The following is a 23,513-nucleotide window of genomic DNA, read 5'->3' as shown; positions in this document are numbered from 1 at the left end:
ATCAAAAGGAATAAAATGCTTAGAAATAAACTTGAGAAGTATAAAACTTATAGTCTGAAAACTATAAAACATTGTTTAAAGAGATTAAAGATCTAAAATGGAAAAACATTCCATGCTCATGAATGGAAGACTTAATATTGTTAGGATAATATTCCCCAAACTGATCTACAGAAATGCATAAACTTTATCTTTGTAGAAATTCACAAGTTAATTCTAAAATTCATATGGAATTGCAAGAAATCCATAATAGCCAAAGCAATCCTGAGAAAGAAGAGGAGCCCTCCTAAAGTAGGAGCCCTCAGTCTTCCTGATTTGATTTCAAAACTTGCTACAAAACAATGGTAATCAAGACAGTGTGGAACTGGCACAGGTCAGACATATAGATCAATAGAACAAAACCGATGGTAGGGAAATAAACCAATACATTCATAGTCAGTTGATTTTTTACAAGAATGCCAAGACCATTCAAAGTAGAAAGAATGCTCTTTTCAACAAATGGTGCTGAGAAACTGAATAGCCATGTACAAAACAATGAAATTGGACCCTTACCTCACACTGCATATAAAAGTAATTCAAAATTGATCAAAGACCTAAATTTTAAAACAATGGCAGTATAAAATGTTTAGAAGTATAGGCCAAATCTTTATAACCTAGCATTTTGTAAAGCTTTCTTAGATTTAAAAAAAATGAACAAAAAAAGAAAAAAAATGAAAAATTGGACTTGCTCAAAATTAAAACTTTTATACTTCAAAGAACATCAAGAAAATGAAAAGACAACCCACAGAGAACTATAAAATATCTGCAAATCATATATTTAACAAGCGATTTGTATCTAAAATATGTAAAGAACTCTTACAGCTCAATGATTAGAAAAACAATTAAAAAATAGACAAAGAATCTGAATAGCCATATCTCTAAAGATGCACAAATGACTAATAAAGCACAGGAAAAGACGCTCTATATTAATACTCATCAGAAAAATGCAAATCAAAGCCACAATGAGATGCCATTTCAGACCCAACAAGATGGCTAGAATCAGAGTCAGATGACAAATGTTGATGAGGATGATGACAAATGTTGATGAGGGGAATCAGAACCCTCATATACTACTGGAGAGAATGTAAATTGGTGCAGTTGCTTTGGAAAACAGTTTGGCAGTTCTTCAAATGATTAAACATAGAGTTATCATATGACCGAGAAATATGTTACTCCTAGGTATATATACCCAAGAGAAATGAAAACATACACTCACACTGAAACCTGTACATGAATGTTTATTACAGCATTATCCATAATAGCCAAAAGGTCTTCCTGATCTACTAACTCAGTCACCATTTGTTCACTTATGCTATGGCCTAAATGTATGTGTTACCCCAAAATTCCTATGTTGAAATCTAACCACCAAGGTAACAGGTAGGGTGTTAAGAGGTAGGGCGTTTGTAAAGTAACTAGATATTGAGGGCAGAAACCTCATGAATGGGAATAGTGCCCTTATAAAAGAAGTCTTAGGGGGCTCGTTAACCTCCTTTTGCCATGTGAAAGCGTGGAGAATGTGCCATCTATGAGAAACAGGTCCTTAGCAGACACCAAATCTGCTGGTGCTTTGATCACAGTTCTCTAGAACCATGAGCAATAAATTTATGTTATTTATAAATTACAGTCTAAGATATTTTGTTATAGTAGCCCAAACTGACTAAACAACTCACTTTCCAATGTCCACGTTTATTATTTTATTTTCCCCCATTCTCCCTATCTTTATGGAAGTGTACCTTTAAAACATTTCTGTTACCAATTTTCTTTTTGTGGGGTTTCTGGAAAGAATAAAATTATATGCATAGATTCACTCTCCCATCTTTGGATAGAAGCTGTCTAGCAGAAATGTTTGTACATAACTGTAACTTCCACTAAGTTCATCTTGGCTTTCTATTCATAAAATTTTGATCAGTCTGACATGACCTCTAACTGATTCATAACAGAATAATCAATTTGTTCTGGATGAGAAAGCATATTTGGAGAAGGAAACACTTTCCTTCGTAGAAAATAAGAGTCTTAGAAAATTATTTTAATAATTCACTTGAAGGATGAAGTAGAAAAAATAGCTAAACTATGCAATTATCTTACTCATTTAATATATGTTGACTGGCAACATAGTGCTAAGCTAAGCTATGCATAACCAACAGAGTTGTAAGCTAAATTAACAGCTACTGCATTTAGCCATTATGTTTTGGAGTGGTTTGTTACTTAGCAAAGCACTCGTACAACTATTTTTTTTTCAAAATGTTTTAGTTTATTCTATAATGATAGACATGAAACAAAAACTGGGTATATGACATATTTAGTGAATTATTAAAAATTAAGTTTATTGTATTACTTTCACTTTTGGTACATGTTCTTGCTAAATTAACATACCCTGAAAAGTATGTTTTGTCTTAATTTTTGTCAGAGTTTAGCAAAGCTGTGCACGAAAAATAGATAATGAAATACTTGTCAATATACTTTCTAGTCAATAGAACCCATATATCCTGAAAGTCAAGTTTTACTCCTTTTTCAAAGGTGAAGTACTAAGTGCTTACTGAATCTTTTTTGTTAAATTTTCTAATTGGCAGACTTAACACAATTCAAAGGGATTACAGACAGAACATTATTATTGTGAGTTTAAACATATTTTTATAACCTCAGCATACTTACAGACTATATGGATTTAGAATTAGAGCCACACATGCCAGGATCTATTACTTCCAAATATGTATACCCAAAAGACATTTAAATTTATGTACTATTAATTCTTCACTACTTTTTATGAATCCTTCAAAATATAAGAGAACATTTTAAAGTACCTTTGATCTTGCTTCGTAGATATTTTAGGACTTCTTGTGTTCCTTTCTAGAAGGGTGGAGACAAAGACATTCACCAAGACATGCCTTGCAGTTTTAAGGATCAACATATATGTCTGAATTTCAATTTAACAAAGAGCTGAATTCCAAATATACTTACATTTATAATTTCTCTTCGAATTGTTCTCAAAGGATTTCCTTCTAATGCCAAAAATTTCAAATGAAGGTTCCCCAATGAATAGGGAAGACTATAAAAGATTAAATTGATCTCAGGAAAAGCATCAAATATAAGTATACTCCAACCATAGTTAACTATAAAACATCATATGGCAAACAACATATCACAGAATAGTCTCAAAGAAAGGCCAAGTAATGCAGACCTAAAACATTTCCTTTCAAGATAAATGCTAAACATATAAAAGAAAAATCAGGTTTGTTTTCAAAATTGTCATGCTGAGATTAATTTTTAAAAATGTGAGCTATAAAACATTTGTTAAATTATAACATTTGCTAAAAAAGTAAATGTTAAACATAAATTTGAATGAATCAGTGATTCAAGATAGACAACCTCACTGATACTAAATGTTTTGATTTTGCACTTAGAGCAAGGAAACAAAATTCTAATTGAAAAAAGATGACAAATAGAAAAAGATAATTTTTGAATGTCCAATTCATGTTTCCATTCAATAAAGAAAGTCATCTTCATCTCTGGCACATTTTAAAAACCACTTATACATAAAAATTCAATATCAATAAAATCTATTAAGCATTTACAAAATATAGGGCACTAGTATAGCGATATCAAGATTCTTGTTCTCAAGTCCTTGGTTAAACAAAGGAAAAAAACACATACAGCTAACTAAAATATAATAAGTATTATCTTACAATGCTGGTGGGAACATAAAATAGTAAGTCACTTTCGAAAGTGGAGTCTTTCAAACATACGGTCACCAAACAACTAAGCAAACACACTGCTACACGTTTACTCAGGAGAAATGAAAATAATGTCCACACAGAAACTTGCACAGATATTTACAATAGCAAAAAATCAAAAACAACTCAAATGTCCATCAACTAACTACTGAAAAGACACATGAACTGTGGTATATCTATCTCTGTACAATAGAATAACACTCAGCAATAAAAATAAAACTACTGATACATACAACCACATAAATCACAAAAACTTTATGTTACATGAAAGAAGCCAGACACAAAAACTACATTCTATGTAATTCCATTTATGTGACATTCTAAAAAGGACAAAACTATAGTAACATAGCACATCAGTGGTTGCCAGGGGTTGGGGTATGGAAAGGAAATTGACTCCAAAAGGTATGAGGAAACTTTTTAGGGAGATAGAAATGTTCTACATGGCTGTCATTATGGTTACACAAATATATACCTTTGCCAAAAATCATCAAGTTGTATGCTTGATTGGTAAATTTCATTGTATGTAAGTTACATATTAACAAATGAATATGATATAAAAAGCATATATAATAAGACAAATGCTAAACAAGTCATGTTGCTATGAGAGTAGAAATATAGACACTGGTGGGGCTTTAAGGGAGAGAAAGGAGTAGCAAAAACCAGATTTGGGCTTAAAGTGAAAAATCAAATACTATTAGGCAAAAAAAAAGCACTCTAGGGTAAAGGAATAAAACAAAGAAGAGTTGGTATATTTGTAGCTCAATGTAGTCAGAGAGCAAGACACCTGTATGAGCGAAAGATGACAAATGATGCATTAAGTCTGATTGTAAGACACCCTTGAATGTCAGGCTAAAAAGTCTAGAGTTTATCTTACAATATGGTGGTTCCCAATTAATTGCTGGTTGGAAGACCAGAAGACCATCAAATTCTAGGAACTGTTTTAAAGAAAACAAAGAACAAAAATTCTAGGGCCCCGTCATCAGAGATTCTGATTCATTTAGTGTCCCAGAATCTGTATTTTTTTTTCCTTAATGTTTCTCAAATGATTCTAAAACATACCCATATTTGGGAAACAGTGCTATGGCAATGCTTTTAAAGTAAATACATTCCAGCGTTCTTAGAATTTAGTTCTAGGGGGTAACTAGAACTAAATTTACTCTAGTAATAATACTAATACTACTGATAATCTAGTTAGAGTAAGTCATAAATATGTCTGCTTCTATTATCATATCAAGCTTGCTGTTAAAGACAAAATCGAATTAATCTTTATCTGTACATAATTACTGCTCAATCAATATTTAGTGAATTCAATTTAGAAAAAAAGGAACCTCTTGGTTTTTTAACAAATATTTCAAATTATGAATTATAACCAAATACAAACACAATTTATATTCATTTGATATTTAAACTTACCTACTAATATCATTGTTGCTTAGGTCAAGCCTTTCCAAGGACTGTAGTAGTATAATTTCATCTGGAACAGATTTTAACTTGTTATCCCTCAGGTCTAGCACAAGAATTGAATTCAGATGTTTAAGATGTTCTGCCTCTAACATTTCAATCTGGTTTTCACCTACGTGCAATTCCTACAAAATCAAAGATGAGTTATGTGTATCTCTGTATTCAATTTTAGAGTAGATAATGAAAATAACTTGTAGGTACTCTTAATTTCAAGTGATTGAAAAACACATAGAAAAAATGCAACTTTATAAATATCAAGATGTTTAAATTTTCAATTATAGTTAGGCTATCTTTCAGCTAAAGAAGAATGGCAAATGAGAAAATTTTTTGGCAATTTAAAAATAATTAAAGGTTGAATCTGGCAGAAACATCAAGTTTATAAAACCAAAGTAGGCTGGGTGCAGTGGCTCACGCCTGTAATCCCAGCTCTTTGGGAGGCTGAGGCGGGCAGATCACAAGTTCAGGAGTTTGAGACCAGCCTGGCCAAGATGGTGAAACCCCGTCTCTACTAAAAATACAAAAAATTAGCCAGGTGTGGTGGCGCGTGCCTGTAGTCCCAGCTACTCAGGAGGATGCGGCAGGAGAATCGCTTGAACCCAGGAGGCGGAGGTTGCAGTAAGCAGAGATCACACCATTGCACTCTAGCCTGGATGACAGACCAAGAATCCATCTCAAAAAAAAAAAAAAACCAAAGTAGAGAAATAATTTAGTAGTTACATTTAAATAATAAAAATATAAATCCAAAAACTACTTGCAAAACAAAGTAATATCAGTTTTTTAAAAAGTTATTTATATTATGCAGTTGGTCCTTGAACAACAAGGGTTTAAACTGTGAGGGTCCACTTTTATATAAATTTTTTTCAGAAAATATATTGAAATTTTATTTGGAGATTTGTGACAATTTGAAAACACTTGCAAACCAACTGTGTAGCCTAAAAACATTTTAAAAATAAAAAAAAGTTACAGATGTCATGAATGCATTTAATATATGTAGATACTAGTTTATCACTGACTACCATAAAATATATACAAATCTATTATAAAAAGTTAAAATTTATCAAAACTTACATACAACTTACAGAGAAATGTAAACAAATGTGAAGATGCAGTCATACCTACATAAAACTAGGCCAGGCACGGTGGCTCACGCCTGTAATCCCAGCACTCTGGGAGGCTGAGACAGGCGGATCACCTGAGGTCAGGATCACCTGAGGTCAGGAGTTCGAGACCAGCCTGGCCAACATGGCAAAACCCCATCTCTATTAAAAATACAGAAATTAGCTGGGTGTGGTGGTGGGCACCTGTAATCCCAGCTACTCGGGAGGCTGAGGCAGAAGAATCACTTGAACTCGTGAGGCGGAGGTTGCAGTGAGCTGAGATTGCACCACACTGCACTCCAGCCTGGATGACAAAGCGAGACTCTGCCCCAAAAAAAACAAATAAATCAAAGACTCTGCCTCAAAAGAAGATAAATCATAACTACATAAAATTAACTGTAGTACACACTGTACTAGTATAATAATTTTGTTGCCACTTCTTGTTGGTACTGTGGTGAGCCTATGTTGTGAATATCCACTTAAAACCTGTATGAAGCTAATCATTTCCAGGTGAGCAGTTCACCTCTCCAGTAAATTGCATGTCACAGTAAAAAATGATCTCTTGCAGTTCTCATGTGTTTCTCATAGTGTTTAGTGCAAAACCATAAATTTCAAATAACATCATGGAACTAATATGAAGTGCCACTAGCGATGCTGAAAGTTCTCCCAAGAAGCAGAGAAAAGTCATGACATTACAAGAAAAGTCGAATTGCTTGACATATACCACAGATTTAAGTTGCTCACCATTTCAGACAGATGATTCATCTTGTAAGCAGATGATATAAACTTATGGTATCAATACAGCATGGTACTATAAACACAGTTGATCCTTGAATGACAATGGGTTTTAGGTTTGAAGTGCACAGGTCCACTTATATGTGGATTTCCTTCCACCTCTGCCATCTCTGAGACAGCAAGACCAACCCCTTCTCTTCCTCCTCCTCAGCCTACTCAACATGAGGACAATGAAGATGAAGACCTTTATGATGACTGACTTCCATTTAATTAATAGTAAACACATTTTCTCTTCCTTATGATTTTCTTAATAAGATTCTTTTCTCTAGCTTACTTTATTGTAAGAACATAGTACATAATACATATGGCATACAAATTATATGTTAATCAATTGTTTATGTTATTGGTAAGGCTTCTGGTCAACAGGAGACTACTACTAGTTAAGTTTTTGGGGAGTCAAAAGCTACACAGATTTTCAACTCCATGGGGGTCAATGCCCATAACCTTTGCATTGTTCAAGGATCAACTGTAATCAGTTTGTTACTTAACATTTTCATTAGTGATTATTTTATATACTGATTTGCCATTAATAGAAATTATAATTATCAGATGGAAAATTATTCTTATTAAAGGAAAACTTTTTCAGTTCATTTTATATGTTATCGTTCTGTTTAAAATAAACTCTTTAAAACACTAGAGCTTAAAGTTATACATAAAAAAAGGCAAATCATGGCAAATTTAGAAGACAGCATTAATTCTACATACTTAAAGCCAAAAGATTATGATTACGTAAAGGTGAGAGGTGACACTTTATAGAATTAGGTACATAATCCTGGTAGGTATTCCAGGTCTCCTACTTACAATTTTAGCCTCTTTATCTACTACTTCTCCAGTTATTTCATTGTCAGATGAAATGGACAAATCTCTATTTTTTAAATTATTTCTTTTAAAAAATGTATTACTAAAAATACTACTAATGTAAGTAATCATATTGAAATTCTGAAAAGTATTAACATAGGAAAAACACAGTACTTATAACTAATACACGCTCCCAATGTAAAACAAGATTAGCTCCTTTAAAAATGCATTTTAATAATTAACTTTTGGAAAATATAGTTATTTAATAATCAACTAAATAGTACCTTCAACAGACTACAAGAAGGAAATTCTGGTAGAAAACGTAATTTATTCCTCCGCAAATAAAGCAATTCTAGTGATTCCATGCCAGCCAATTCAGGAGGTATAGTTTCCAAGAGATTTGAATTACAATCCAAATGCTTCAACCCTGTAACATATATTCGGTAAAAAACAAAAATAGAGAAAAAAAAATTAGCTTCTGATCGTATACAACTTTAAAGAATGTGTAAGAAATCGCTATGAGGACTTATGAACCTGTGCCATATAATCAAGAATATTCAAACACCATTGAATTAAATAAATGTAAATTTTTCTACATTTAATTATAATTCAAGAGAAATAGTAACATAAAAATTATTATTTAGGCCAGTTGTGCTGTAACGCCAGCACTTTGGGAGGCCCAAGGTGGACGGATCACTTGAGTTCTGGAGTTCAAGACCAGCCTGGGCAACATATAGTGAAACATCGTCTCTACTAAAAATAAAAAAAAAATTAGCTGCGCTTGGTGGTGCATGCCTGTAGTTCCAGCTACTTGGGAGGGTGAGGTAGGAAGAATGGTTGAGCCTGGGAGATCGAGGCTGCACTGAGCTATGATCAGCTGGGGTCATTGCACCCCAGCCTGGGCAATTTAACAACAGTCCCGGTCATTTTTGTAATACATTTAAAAATAAAGTTCTGGTACTCTGTTAAAGTACAACTAAATGTACTCTGTGTAACAGCTTAAAAGTATCATTGTCATGGCTGAGAAACGAAAGCATCTGGTCATTAATAACACTGGATATTAGAAAAATTACTATAAACTCAAATGTATTTTTCAGTTGATTTATCTATATGTTCCTATCTCTCAAGATATTTCCACTCAAAAAGTCCATGTTGCTTATATCTTCGTTCTAGATATATTTTACATTTAGCTGCTCTTTATAATATCCTTATTGAAAAAAATGACAATTACAGCAAAATCTTAACTATTGGTATCCCAGGTAAAGACTCCTCTAAAATGTCAATTTGATTTAGGGCAGATTTAACTCATTTTAAAACTCCAATTTTAAACAACAAATAACTATTAATCTAAAGCAAAACAACACAATTTTAGAAATTTACCTCAAAACTATCTGCAATTGAATGCAGGCAATCATTTCTATGACTTGTCAAACAAAAGGGAGGTTTTTAAAATTGAAGAAGGCTTACAAATGATCAGAAAAAAAAAAAAAAAGGCTAAGCATCAACCAAGAAATAGTAACAAAATAACATTTTAATTAATTTATTTTATTTTATTTTTTTTCAGAGAGAGAAGAGGTCTCACTATGTTGCCCAGGCTTGAGTGTAGTGGATATTCAAAGGGGCAATCCCACTATTGATCAGATGGGAGTTTTGACCTGCTCTGTTTCTGACCTGCGTTGGTTCACCCCGCCTTCGGCAACCTGGTGGTCCCCCACTATGGGAGGTCACCACGATGATGCTGAACTTATGTGGATACCCGATTGGCATAGCGCACTACAGCCCAGAACTCCCTGGGCTCAAGCGATCCTCCTGCCTTAGCCACCTGGGTAACTGGGACTACAGGCACATGCCACAGTGCCTGGTAATAACAGTTTCTTTAAACAAACAAACAGAAAAATCACTAATGATTTTAGACTCTTAAGAATTTTATAATGAAGTATACTAATTTAAAAGGTACTAAAATGTACCTTGACTTTTTTAATCCCTTAATGTTAGTTCTACAATACTTCAAATATTATGGTTTGATGGCAAACTTTAATAGAACCAATAAATTTTGACATTTTGGTTTTTTTAAAAAAGATTGACAACCTGGGACCTCACACAAAACAAGACTTATTTCTCGACATTATTACTTATGGACCATGAGGAGGCTACAGCTATAATACAACTACATATCACAGGTAGATTCACCAGTAAGAGGGGACTAACCTCTTTATGAATGTTGAATGAATGAACAAAAGACAGTATAGCTTAGGTATATAATCCTACTACAACTAATAATCATATTTTCTTCTTTTTCATATGCCTAAGTATCTTTATGATGGTATTTCTTTAGACAGTTGATACATAATAATGGTATGGAGAAAATCTGACTAGTTGCTATTGTTTGCATTTACCACTATAAAAATCTACTACTTTAGTTCTCTGTAACTATATTAAAAATTACTTTCTAAATGTAAGTTTCACCAACTTCAAATTTATGTATTATGTAAAACAGAAAATACTTACTTTTCATTCTATTTATTTCTGCTGGCAAACTCTTCAGTTCATTACTAGAAAGATTGAGTCGCACCAGACTGGACAGAGAAGAAAAACTTGCAGGAACAGTTGTAAGACGATTGTTTGAAAGATCCTTTAAAAAGAGAAAGATAAAATAAATGAATAAACAAGTAAAAAAAAAATAAATAATGCCCTAAAAAGGATTTCAAATTTTTGAAGGAATTACAACATAAAAGAGACTACTTAAGATGTGATAAGTTGTGTAACCCTCATTCACTGAAAATTTCACAGATCATCATTCATTTCAAGATTGTTTTTCAATATCTGCAGGCCCACTATATGTTCATCAATGGTAGTAGACACGATATAAATGAATTCTAACTTCAAAAATATTTTACATAACGGATTCTGTTAAAACTAAGTCATGCCATATTATGCATCATATTTTCAATGCAAAAATTCATGTATTCATCCTATATTTATTAAGTGCCTAAGAAGAATTAGGTATATTATTAATAAACTGTCATGTAAAATGAAAAACATCTTTTCAAGAAACAAACATTCCTGAGAAAAGGAAAAATGAAGCTGAAAAAAATGGCCATTCAAATTTTTGGGGAAAAAAAAATATTTTCTGTTGGTTCTGCTGACCTCAGAAAGTGAGATCTGACTGGTACCAGAAGTCTACCCGCTACTTTTCATTCACTCAAGATTGCTTAATTAATCGCTATACCTCAATGTTTCTTTAAATGATTATGTTTGCTTTTTCTTTAAATAGTTTTAAGAGAACTTTTTTTTGAAACTCCCTTTAAAAGACGTTGTTATGAATCAGGTAATTTTTATAACACTCAAATTAGGTGTAAATTGCTCCACTACATAACAGCAAAGTGTTAAGTAGTGTCAACGGCAACAATGAATAAGATTTTCATTTAATATAACATTAAGCAACCTAACACTAAACAATTCATTTAATCTAACAGTAACATTTTGTAACTCTGAAGAAACCAAGAAGATAGAAAAAGGTAAAAATACTGGGTCAAATCTTTTTTTAAAAACATACTGTTATAATTATTTTATAACAATATATTATCATAATCTACAACACACAACATATTCTACAACTCTAATACTAAAAACTCTAAGAATCAAAAGACTGATAATAAATAAATATTTTGTAATATCAAAAGTTACTAACACTAAATGCAATGTGGTATCCTGCACTGGACTCTGAAACAAAAACGAGGACATTAGTGGAAAAACTGGGAAAATCTAAATAACGTCTGCAGTTTAATTAGTATTGTACCAATGTGAACATCTGAGTGTTCCTGTGGTTATATCAATATTAACATTAAAGAAAGTTGGATGTAGGGTATATGAGAACTCTTTTACTATATTTGCTTTTCTATAAACCTAAAATTATTCTAAAATAAAAAGCCCAAAATAAAAAGTTATTAACAAAAAACTTAATTCAGAAATTGTCAAAGCAGTTTTAAAAACCCAAATAATTCTAATAAACTCCCTTGTAAATTCTACATAAAATTACTAATAAAGTTAAATAATTACTGCTGTAACTGTTAGATATAAAACATAAATACACTGTATATAAATTAATCCATATTTATGCCAAGTCATTCCTTTAACAAACAATTAGTTGCATTGTGCTAAGCAGTTTTTATATAAGTTTAAGAAATATTACTAGTTTAAATTATAGGTGTTTAATCTGTTTTAATACATTGTTGCTCACATTTATGATTTATTTGATACTGAGTCTGTAGAACACAATTCTGAAATGAAATATTCTTTCATTATGCAAATGAGTCTCTGGGAACATGTGGGTGGGTAGTAGAAATTTTATTTATTTTAAATTTTCCTTTCAGCTCTCAACTCCAAATAGACTCTTTTAAATCAACTGCTACCTTTTACCACCAATTTTTATAAGAAAATCAGATGGCTTCCTCCTTTGCCATTCATTTTATCTACCTATGCCTTTTACTTTCCAAACCTTATTTCCCATTAGATCATATGGAAAGACAAGAAGACATTGAAGGAAGGGTTGAGAAGAGTATATATTTTGACTTTTAAACTCTAGAGCAAATGAGGGAAATATCAAGGAGGATGTACACACAGCAAAAATAGAAAAGGAGTAATTTCTTCCTTTAATGAAAAGCAAGCTAAAATGACAGGAGTTTTCCAAAACATGTAAAAGGGAAAAGAGTAACAATGCAATATGAATTAACTACGTGGAGTAGATATTATATATTAGTACCTTTGATTTAATACAGCTAAAGTCTTTCAGATGGTGTAGCCTACAGTGGAATCTTACTCCTTTGGTGGTAAAATGGAAAAAAAAAAAGAGATGGATACACTTTGGAGTCAAATTGACTTATACTCAAATTCTAATTTTGTTACTTATTAGTTGTGTTACTTTTGACAAATTTTCTTTTCTCTGTCTCTTTCTTTCTTCCTTTCTCTCTCTTTCTTTTTTTTTTCCTCTCTCTTTTTTTGAGACAGGGTCTTCTGTCACCCATGCTGGAGTGCAGTGGCTCAATCATGGCTCACTAAAGCCTTAACCTCTCTGACTCAGGCAACTTCCCTGCCTCAGCCTCCTGAGTAGCCGAGACTTATAGGCACGTACCACCACACCCGGATAATTTTTGTATTCTTTGTAGAGACAGGGTTTTTGCCGTGTTTTCCAGGCTGGTCTCGAACTCCTGGGCTCAAAAAATCCACCCACCTTGGCTTCCCAAAGTGACGGAATTACAGGCACGAACTACCACACCCAGCTCCAAATTTCCTTTTTATCAGCTTTACTTTCTTATTGTATTAGGGGATAAAACTGCCTACCTTGCCATATGTAATGCTCAAAGATAAATGTCTATTGTTTTTATTATTCTTAATAATATGACTAGGCTAGCAGTGGTGGCTCATGCCCATAATGCCAGAACTTTGGGAGGCTGAGGCGGGTGGATCATTTGAGGTCAGGAGTTCCAGACCAGTCTGGCCAACATGGTGAAACCCCGTCTCTACTAAAAATACAAAAATTAGCCGGGCAGCAGTGGTGCATGCCTGTAATCCCAGCTACTTGGGAGGCTGAGGCAGGAGAATCGCTTGAACCTGGGAGGTGGAGGTTGCAGTGAGCAAGATCACTGCACTCCAGTCTCGGTGACAGGGTAAGACCATGTCCCCCCAAAAATAAAATAATAATCATAATATAACTAAAATAATATTTGTATTGCTTTATAGTTATCTCTATTTAAGGTAAGTGAAACAATAGAATTAAAATTTTGCCAGGAAGTGTGGCCATTTTGAAAAGTAGAGAAGACAGACCTTCAATGAATTACCTGGACATTTGGAAGGCAGAAGGGCCACAGGTAATATAAAGAAGGAAATGGAAATGGGCATAGAAAAGAGAATTGATATATGCTAAAGACATATTTCCTCTATTCTGCTACGCTGTAAAGCCTGTGAATAACAAAGTAATCTTCATTGCACCTTTCCCAAACTCTTCCTAAATTAAAACTTAAAGTTGATTTCATAATATAGGAAAACCAAATTTACAGTGACAAATTTAGCTATCTTATTGAAATGCACATTTCTGATAATCTAATCAGAAAATCAGCTGTCCATGTTCCCACAGTTTCAATTATGTATCTAATTTCTCAGCCTGATGAAAAATCCCACCAGCCCCAAATTATACAAAAATTGGAAAATCACAACTTACTAAATCTTCTAAATTGGAAAATTGTTCAAATCCCTCTGATATACAGGTTAATTCATTATGCTGGAGATACAGGCACTTCAGGTTTCTTAGGTTTGTAATTTCTTCAGGGAGTATTTTCAGTTTGTTATGGCTATTGGTTGATAAAATAAATGATGAATAATTTAGTGGCAATACAATAAATATTTATCAAAGACATTTCTTGCTAACCAATGACACTGGACTCATAAAAATCAAATATAGTTACTAACTTCAAGTACTTATCAAAATTCATATCCAAAAATATGTACTCATTAAAATAATAGTAATCTAAAGTAACCACATTGGGGTTTCAAAGAAAAATAACAAAGAAATAAAGGCTTTTAGCCAAACATAAATAATTTGTGATGTTTTGATTACATGCTTATAATCAACTCTTGATTTGACATGCAATGTGATAGGACATACTAGACTCTTAATTTGTTATACTGTGATATGCTTTGGTTGTGTCCCCACACAAATTTCATCTTGAATTGTACTCCCATAACTCCCAGATGTTGTGGGAGGAACCGGGTGGGAGATAGTATGAATCGTGGGAGTGGTTTCCCCCATACTGTTCTCGTGGTAGTGAATAAGTCTCATGAGTTCTGATGGTTTTATCAGGGGTTTCCAATTTTGCATCTTCCTCATTTTTCTCCTGCTGCTGCCATGTAAAAAGTGCCTTTTGCCTCCCACCATGATTCTGAGGCATCCCCAGCCATGTGGAACTGTAAGTCCAATTAAACCTCTTTTTCTTCCCAGTCTCAGGTATGTCTTTATCAGCAGCATGAAAATGAACTAACACATACTATAACTGACTTTCAGAATTTTGATAAAGCTATATGCACACATATACCACAATGGAGTTACATCTTATATGTTCGGTTTTAAGGCAAAAATAGCTATTTCTGTTTGAGGACCTAGGATGTCAAGTTGAATGTAATATGGAATTCCACTCTTCTTCATACTTGGTCTTTTCAGTTAAGCCCTTCTGTAGAGATATTCAGTGTAATGGTTTAGAAGTCCCAAATCATGGAGGATGATACACTCCGTGATAATTAAGAGATGACTGAACTAGTTCCCAGGTTTATCACAACTTAAATATTCACTTTTGAATTCCATGCTATTTTCATGCCATATACAGTTACTTTACAAATAACAGGGGGAAAATGGGAAATATAAGGTTCTTACAATAACCCTAAATTACAGTAAAATAAAACTAGTTGGGACAAAAAAAGTCAAAAGATGTCTTCTAAAACAAGAACCAATAATATTGTTAAGTTGGTTACTGTTATTGGTTACCTAGCTGAAATCTTTGCACACTTGATAGGGATCTAACTGGGCAGAGATATAATTTTAGCTATAGATTTCCTCCATCTTCTCCTTTTCTTAGCTAATTACTCCATCCTAAGATTCATACTTTTTTTTAAACTTCTTCACTGAGAACACACCTACATACTCTTAAGTATAGAATCTAAAGCTTAAGCCATGTCACTCAACACTTACTGCTTCCTCTCTTCCTCTCAACAATCCCCACTCTTGTCTTTACAGGCCACGTCTATGCCTTTGACTTGTAAGGGGAAGATACTCTGATGGAGTTCTAAATAATTAGCACCTTTTTATGTATATATATTTTCATTGGCCAACGGTAATTTTATGTTTTCCACCAAATGAGGAGTGTTACTGGGAGGGACTATTTTCCCTCATACCAGTTAGCTTATCTCCAGAAAACAAACTTGACTATATTATGTTACACAGATCTGTAACCGTATCTATTTTATAAGCCACAGTTTTTCAAACTATGCTTTAAGTTCCTAAACCATTTATTTCTACTCCAAAATAAGACCTCTTTAAATCTCCTTTCCCATAGCCTATGTCTATATAACAAACATAAGGCAAAGTTATTCTTTCTTAAAAGTCTGGGTATGTATCAGAAAGCAAACAGAGTTAGCTACAATTTTTGCCACTGAACATCCCATGTACCAGTATGTCCATGACAGTTACAAAAATATATCCATAGAACCCCAGGAGTCCTTGGAGAAGTTTAAAAACGACTACTAATAAAAACTATGAAGTATTTCATTTATGAAAGAATTGTTTTACATTTCTTCCTTATTGTTTAGATATTTTTAGAATATCAAGGTAACTTAAAAGTTGAGACATCAACAAAGAGGTTTACTACAATAACAAACCACTAAGAATTGTTTTATAAGAAAAAAAATTTAAGCATTTTAAAAAAATCAACTAGCCTTGCATTTGTAAAATCAGAAATGATGGGGGTAATGCTAAAACAAAGAAAAAAACATACAAACTAAGAATTAAAGCTTTAAAAAACTGTAAATTCTTATTCTGCTTTAACTACTTTCTGAGAAAATTCAAAGATATTTTTTAATGTTGTGAAAATTTAAAGAATATTAGATTTAAACCATTATAAGGGCAATAATAGAAGTAAATAAGCTTAATTTTTACCTGACATTAAGTTTCTGAAGATTTTGTAGCTCTCTTATAGCAGAAGGAAGGGATGTCAACTGATTATCATGTATCTAAAAGTTTTTAAAAGACAAAGTCAATATTCTTAGTCTTATCATTAACAATATATAAGCTTTGCCAGTGTACAAAACTATTAGTCAGTAATCTCCTGTTCCTCAAATTCAACGGCAACAAGTTGAACTACTGAACTACTGTTCAACATACTTGTTCTGTATGTAGAACAGTTTGAAGATGACCAAACGGCTGTTCAGAAATCATGAAGTAAGGCCAGGTGCAGTGGCTCACACCTGTAATCCCAGCACTTTAGGAGGCCGAAGAAGGCAAATCGCTTGTACCCAGAGGTTTGAGACTAGCCTAGGCAAATTAGTGAGACCTTGTCTCTACAAAAAAAAAAAAAAAATTCTAATTAGTCAGGCGTAGTGGCGCACACCTGTAGCCCCATCTACTCAGCAAGCGGAGGTGGGAAGATCGCTTGAGCCTAGGAGGTCAAGGCTGCAGTGAGCCCAGATTGTGCCACTGCACTCCAGCCTGGGCTACAGAGTGAGACCCTGTCTCAAAAAATGGAAGAGAAGAAAAGAGAAGAGAAGAGAAGAGAAGTCATGACGTGTTAAGTCATCTACTTTAAATATTATACTAAGAAAAATTTCAACTCATTAGTAGAGTTTCAATTTCAAAGAAGAGACGAGGGGGTTAGAAACTAAAAACAGCTCTCTGATGATATGATTTATGTCAATATATACAAAAATTATATGAGAAAAGAGAAAGGGACTTTTCTCATGTTCTCACAGAATCACAGTTTTCAAGGTAGAAAGAACCTTAGAGTAAGCCAATCCATTCATTTTACAAATGAAGAAAATAAAAAATTGATCTACTTAGATTCTACTTTTCAACACATGAATTGGAGGATTTTTTATGTTGATAAGTAAAGTATACCAGATGGTGAAGCCTGCAGATTCTGAAATATACTACTTATGCTTCACTTTACCACAGGACATGGCAACAAAGGACTAAAAAGAATCTCTGAATAAAAACACAAAAAAATTAAGTTCAATAATTTAACTCAATGAGGTTGAAGGCAAGTAATATATATATATACTTGCTTTAATATCTAGAATAATAATGATAAAAATAGTAACAATAGGCCAGGCGCAGTAGCTCATGCCTGTAATCCCAGCACTTGGGAGGCTGAGGCAGGAGGAGAGTTTGAGGACAGGAGTTCAAGAGCAGTCTGGGAAACATAGTGAGACCCTCATCTCTACACACACAAAAAAAAATAGCCGGGTGTGGTGGCATGCACCTATAGTCCCAGCTACTTGGGAGACTGAGGCAGGAGAATTGCTGGAGCCCATAAGTTCAAGGCTGCAGTGAGCCATGATCACGCCACTATTTTGCCTGTGCAAAATAGTAATAAGAAAAAAAAAGGTTGAGCAGAAATAACCACTTGTTGAATATTGATTCTGTTTGTATTCATTAAAATTTATTTAATTCTACAAACAAAATTTTTAAATAGGTAGTAGTATCAGTCTTGGTTTATAGATGTGGAGACTAAGGCACAGAGAGGTAACTCTCCCCAGGTCACACAGCCATTTAGTAGCAGAAGTCAGAATTAGAAACTTGGTGTTCTGATCCTGCACTTTTAACCATTATGCTATGCCTAGCATGATAATTTACCATCTGTCCTTGCATTACCAACTCAACATGAAAGGTTTTCTGCTACCAAAGCCTAAATTTAGCTTTAGAGTCTCTTCAACTAATAATCCATATTTATAGTCAGTCAACTTACATCAAGAACAGTCAGTGCAGGCAAGAGTCGTAGGTCATCTGTAAGTGACTGAAGTTTATTGTTTGATATTATTAGTTTGGTCAAATCTGTCTGCTCCCACCATCTTTCAGTAGCACCAAACGAAAGATTCTGATTAGCTTCCTCAGGGATATCCACATTTATTCTCCAGACACACTGCGGCACTAGTTCCATCAGCACCACACCAGGAAGAAAAAAAAAAAAAAAAAAAGATGAAAACAAGAACTAGATACTAAGTGACATGCTTTTATAATAGCCATTCCATTTATCTATTGAAAAACATTTTCTAAAACAAAAAATAAGTTAAATAGCAATAAATGTAACTAGAGTGAATGTTGATTTTATTTAAAAAGGCTATATATCAATAATATGTCCTTTACACATTAGCTCTCACTTTAACCTTCATTCAACTATATTTACTAGGTTTACATATACTGAATAGCACATACACTGCACAGCACATTGTGGTAAATATGTAAGACAAATAATGCATTCTACCATCAGGCTAACAGATCAACAGAGAAGGCATGGAAATCAACATGTATATGTAATAACTTTTATAACAGAAGTATATACTAAGGCTCAGAAGGAACTAGTAATAATAGCTAACACTTATAAATATTTCTAACATACTAATTCATTTAAACCTTGGAACAATTCTGCAAAGCAGGTGTTATTATTCCCATCGGATGGATGAGAAAAATAGAGCACAAAGAAAATGTATGATTTGGCCAGGGTTACAAAGCTAGACAAGTACCACAGATGTGATTCAATGTCTGGCAGTGCTATATTGTCTTGCTTTCTATTAACATTTGGGAGAAACATCTGACTTTGGTAGCTACTCTCTATTTTATCTGACATACAATTTTATTTCTTATGGCACCATACAACACTGTGTTATGCTATTGCAGCAAGTGACGACACCTGTATAGAAAATAAGACTGTACAAATTGAGCAGGGATAACTTGAAGCTCCAGAAGGTAGAATGCTGCAGTGTTGTAGCAAAACTATTTTAAATAGAGTCCTTCACTGCTCGTTAAAAGTAGAACTACATTTAGGGATGATGTAGAACTTCAAGCTGGTATTAATCAAGGCAAAAATTGGTTATACCTTGCTGCCACAGACTATCATTTCAAAACCATCAGAGACTAAATGAAAAGGTATAGTAAAAGTTTCAGATTCAGGACACTTAAGTGCAGTTTTGGATGATTAATCAGATAAAATGGTGTTACAGAAGCAAAGCCAAGCCCCTGAAAGGCATGAGATTTTACTCACTCAAAAAATGAGCTAGCCAGGTGTAGTGGCTCAGGGCTATAATCCCTGCACTTTGGGAGGCTAAGGTGGGAGGATCACTTGAGGCCATGAGTTTGAGACCAGCCTAGGCATCAAAGAAAAACCATATCTCTTAAAAAAAAAAAATCAGCTGGTGTGATGGCACATACCTGTAGTCCTACTACTTGGGAGCCTGAGGCAGGAGGACTGCCTGAGCCCAGCACTTTGAAGTTCAGTAAGTAACTGTGGTCACGTCATGGCACTCCAGCCTGGGAAACAGAGTGAGACCCTGTCTCTTAAAAAAAAAAAAAAACTTAAAAAAAGAAAAAGAAAAAAACTGAGCTATCTACATTCATATTAAAATAAATTATAAGGTCCCTCTCTTACTCCTTATGTCTGATTAGGTATTCTCTTCTACCACTGATTCTCCGTTAGGTATTAACAACACAGAATATGAATCCACCTGTATTTCTGTTCGTGGATGGAGGTTTACTTTTAAAGTGAAGCAAAATAAAATAACTTTACCATTCTTGACTGATTTGAGAGCCAAAGCACCATACAATTTATCATCATCATTGTTATTTTGGTATGTAGGTATGGATAATTAGTTAAGTAGGAAAGAGAAAAGGAGATCAGCCAAGCAACTGGCATGTGAATTTACTGACAAAAAAGCAGCCAACAGAAATGCGGTCACATATATATTTTACTAAAAATAAATGTGACTATTGAAAAAAAAAAAACTACTAATGTGCTATATAGTATGACTCACAAACAAAAAGCTCCAGATTAAAAAAGGCAAGATAAAACAATACAAAACACTAAGGAAGTATGTAGAAAAAGCTATGTGAGATGCACCATTCTACTCCTAAAGATGAGACATAGAACATTTGTGCATGCACTTTTTTCTAACATCTATACATAGGTATATTAAGGCCATTATATCTAAAAAGCAATGTAATAACAAATGTCTTTTTTTGGATGGAGAAAGGTGGGGATAACAAGAAATTTATACCCAACATAATAAAAATACCTGTTACCCATCAACTATACTATTAATGTTTTATTATTATTATTCAGATATTTTTATTAACAAACTTGGTCTTTGTGGGAACTACCAAGGGGCAGATACATGTTGATATTGTACTATTATTGAACATGTATCAATTTGCTTTTCCATAAACAATTACTTACTACTGATTCTTTTCCCCACTAATCGTTTTTGAGGTATCCCAATTTCTTCCAGAGCTTACAGCATCAAGATTCATGTCACTGTTGCAACTGTCCCATAAGAACCACTAAAAAGCATATATAGTCTTAATTATTAAGAAATTCTGTGGAGCTATCCTACAAGTAGTTTACCAATATCTAAAATAGAAACTACCCACATAAAAATGAATGTCAATAGCATATAAATATCAAAAAAATTACTATGGAGGTGGATATTATAAAAAATGTCAAACATATACATAAATTTAAAGAGTAGCATAATGAAATCAGGTAGTGTGATGCCTCCAGCTTTGTTCTTTTTGCTTAGAATTGCCTTGGCTTTTTGGACTCTTTTTTGGTTCCACATGAATTTTAAAATAGTTTTTTTCTAGTCCTGTGAAGAATGTCATTGGTAGTTTGGTAGGAATAGCACTGAATCTGTAAGTTGCTTTGGGCAGTATGACCGTTTTAATGATATTGATTCTTCCTATCCATGAGCATGGGATGTTTTTCCATTTGTTTGTGTCATCTCTGATTTCTTTGAGCAGTGTTTTGTAATTCTCATTGTAGAGATCTTTCACCTCCCTGGTTAGCTGTATTCTAGGTATTTTATTCTTTTTGCGGCATCTGTGAATGAGATTGTCTTCCTGATTTGGCTCTCTGCTTGGCTGTTGTTGGTGTATAGGAATGCTAGCGATTTTTGTACATTGATTTTGTATCCTGAAACTTTGCTGAAAAGGGAACCGTTACACACTGTTGGCAGGAGTGTAAATCAGTTCAACCATTTTAGAAAGCAGGATGGCGATTCTTCAAAGAGGTAAAAACAGAACTACCATTTGACCCAGCAATCTTATTATTGGGTACATACCCAAAAGAATATAAGTCATTCTACCATAAGGACACATGCATGCAAATATTCACTGTAGCACTATTCACAACTGCAAAAACATGGAATCAACCTAAATGCCCATCACTGACAGACTGGATAAAGAAAATGTGGTACATACACATCATGGAATACTATGCAGCCATGAAAAAGAACAAGATCATGCCTTTTTCAGGAACGTGGATGGAGCTGGAGGCTATTATCCTTAGCAAACTAACACAGAAGAAAACCAAATACTGTATGTTCTCACCTGTAAGTGGGAGCTAAATGATGAGAAGCTCATGAACACAGAGAAAGGAACAACAGACACTGGGGTCCTCTTGAGGGTGGAAGGTGGGAGAAGGGAGAGGATCAGAAAAAAATAACTAATGGATATGAGGCTTAGTACCTGGGTGATAAAGTAATCTGTATAACGAACCCCCCTGACACAAGTTTATCTATATAACAAACCTACACATGTACCCTTGAACCTAAAATAAATGTTTTTAAAAAAACAGTATAATGGAATAAAACTCCATGTATCCATTGTCCAGTTTTAACAATTATCAGCACATGTCTAGTGTTGCTTTATCTATAACCCCACCCCACAATGATCTAAGCTACAATCTTAGGAACCCAGAAAAAAGAATTAATTAAATCCAAAGAAAGCTGAGGCAAGGAAATAAAAAGTGGAAATCAATGAGATAGAAACAAACAGAGAAAAAGCAATAAAAAATACTTATTTAAAAAGACTAATAAATTGATAAACCCTTAGCTAGACAGATGAAGAAAAAAAAGAAGAAACAAATTATCAAAATCAGGAATCAAAGTGAGAATGTCATAGATCCTACAGATGTTAAAAGGATAAGGGTATATTATGAACTTTATGCCAACAAATCCAACAACTTGGATGAAATGGATAAATCCCTAGAATAGAAAAAAAAGTACAACCACAATAGAAAGTAGCCTTGCATCTATTAAAGAAATTGAATTAGCTACTTAAAACTCCCCACAAAGAAAATTCCAGGCAGACATTTTCACTGGTGAATTCTACCAGACATTTAGAGTAAAAATAATACTAATTCTACATAAACTCTTTCAAAACATAGAGAAAAGAACAGTTCCCAATTCATCTTACAAGGCCAGTCTTACTCTGATGCCAAAAGCAGATAAACACATTAAAAGAGAAAATAAAACAAAAACTACAGGCCAATGTATCTAATGATTATAGACCCAAATTCCTGAACAAATTTTGCAACTCTATATAAAAAGGATAACATATCATGATCAAGTGCGAGTTATCTTAGGACTGCAAGGCTGGTTTAACATTTGAAAATTAATCAATACAAGCTACCATATTAACAGAAAAATGAGAAATACTATGTGATTGTTGAGATACAAAAAAAGCATCTGACAAAATTCAACAATAAAAACTCAGAAAACTAGGAATCAAAGGGAACTCCTTCAACCTTACAAAGGGCATCTGTGAAAAAGCTAAAACTAACATCATACTTAATGGTGGAAGACGCAGTGCTTTCTCTTTAAAAGAGTATACAAGGCAAGGATGCTCATTCTCACTACTTTAATATTTTACTAGAGGTCTTGACCAATGCAGTAAGACAAAAAGAAAAAAAAGAAATAAATAAAAGAAACAAAAGGCATTCAGATTGGACAAGAAGTAAAACTGTCCCAATTAACAGACAATATGATCATCCATGTACAAAGTGCT

General features: G+C 33.5%; 1 protein-coding gene across 2 annotated transcripts in view; it reads right to left on the bottom strand.

The window, feature by feature from the left end:
- Nucleotides 1-23,513, bottom strand: part of LRRC40 (leucine rich repeat containing 40) — a 62,310-nt gene that overhangs the window by 27,475 nt on the left and 11,322 nt on the right. For both annotated transcript variants that reach the window (XM_024244748.3, NM_001131180.1), the window contains 8 exon segments: nucleotides 18,424-18,605; nucleotides 16,620-16,693; nucleotides 14,136-14,265; nucleotides 10,427-10,550; nucleotides 8,203-8,345; nucleotides 5,181-5,353; nucleotides 2,995-3,082; nucleotides 2,838-2,883 (listed from right to left, as the gene is read on the bottom strand). In XM_024244748.3, coding sequence (XP_024100516.1) covers nucleotides 2,838-2,883; nucleotides 2,995-3,082; nucleotides 5,181-5,353; nucleotides 8,203-8,345; nucleotides 10,427-10,550; nucleotides 14,136-14,265; nucleotides 16,620-16,693; nucleotides 18,424-18,605 — 960 coding nt within the window.

This window comes from Pongo abelii, chromosome 1 (genome assembly GCF_028885655.2).
Source record: "Pongo abelii isolate AG06213 chromosome 1, NHGRI_mPonAbe1-v2.0_pri, whole genome shotgun sequence".
NCBI lineage: Eukaryota > Metazoa > Chordata > Mammalia > Primates > Hominidae > Pongo > Pongo abelii.
Note: the sequence above shows the minus strand (reverse complement) of the source record. Positions and strands in the feature narration are given on the sequence as shown.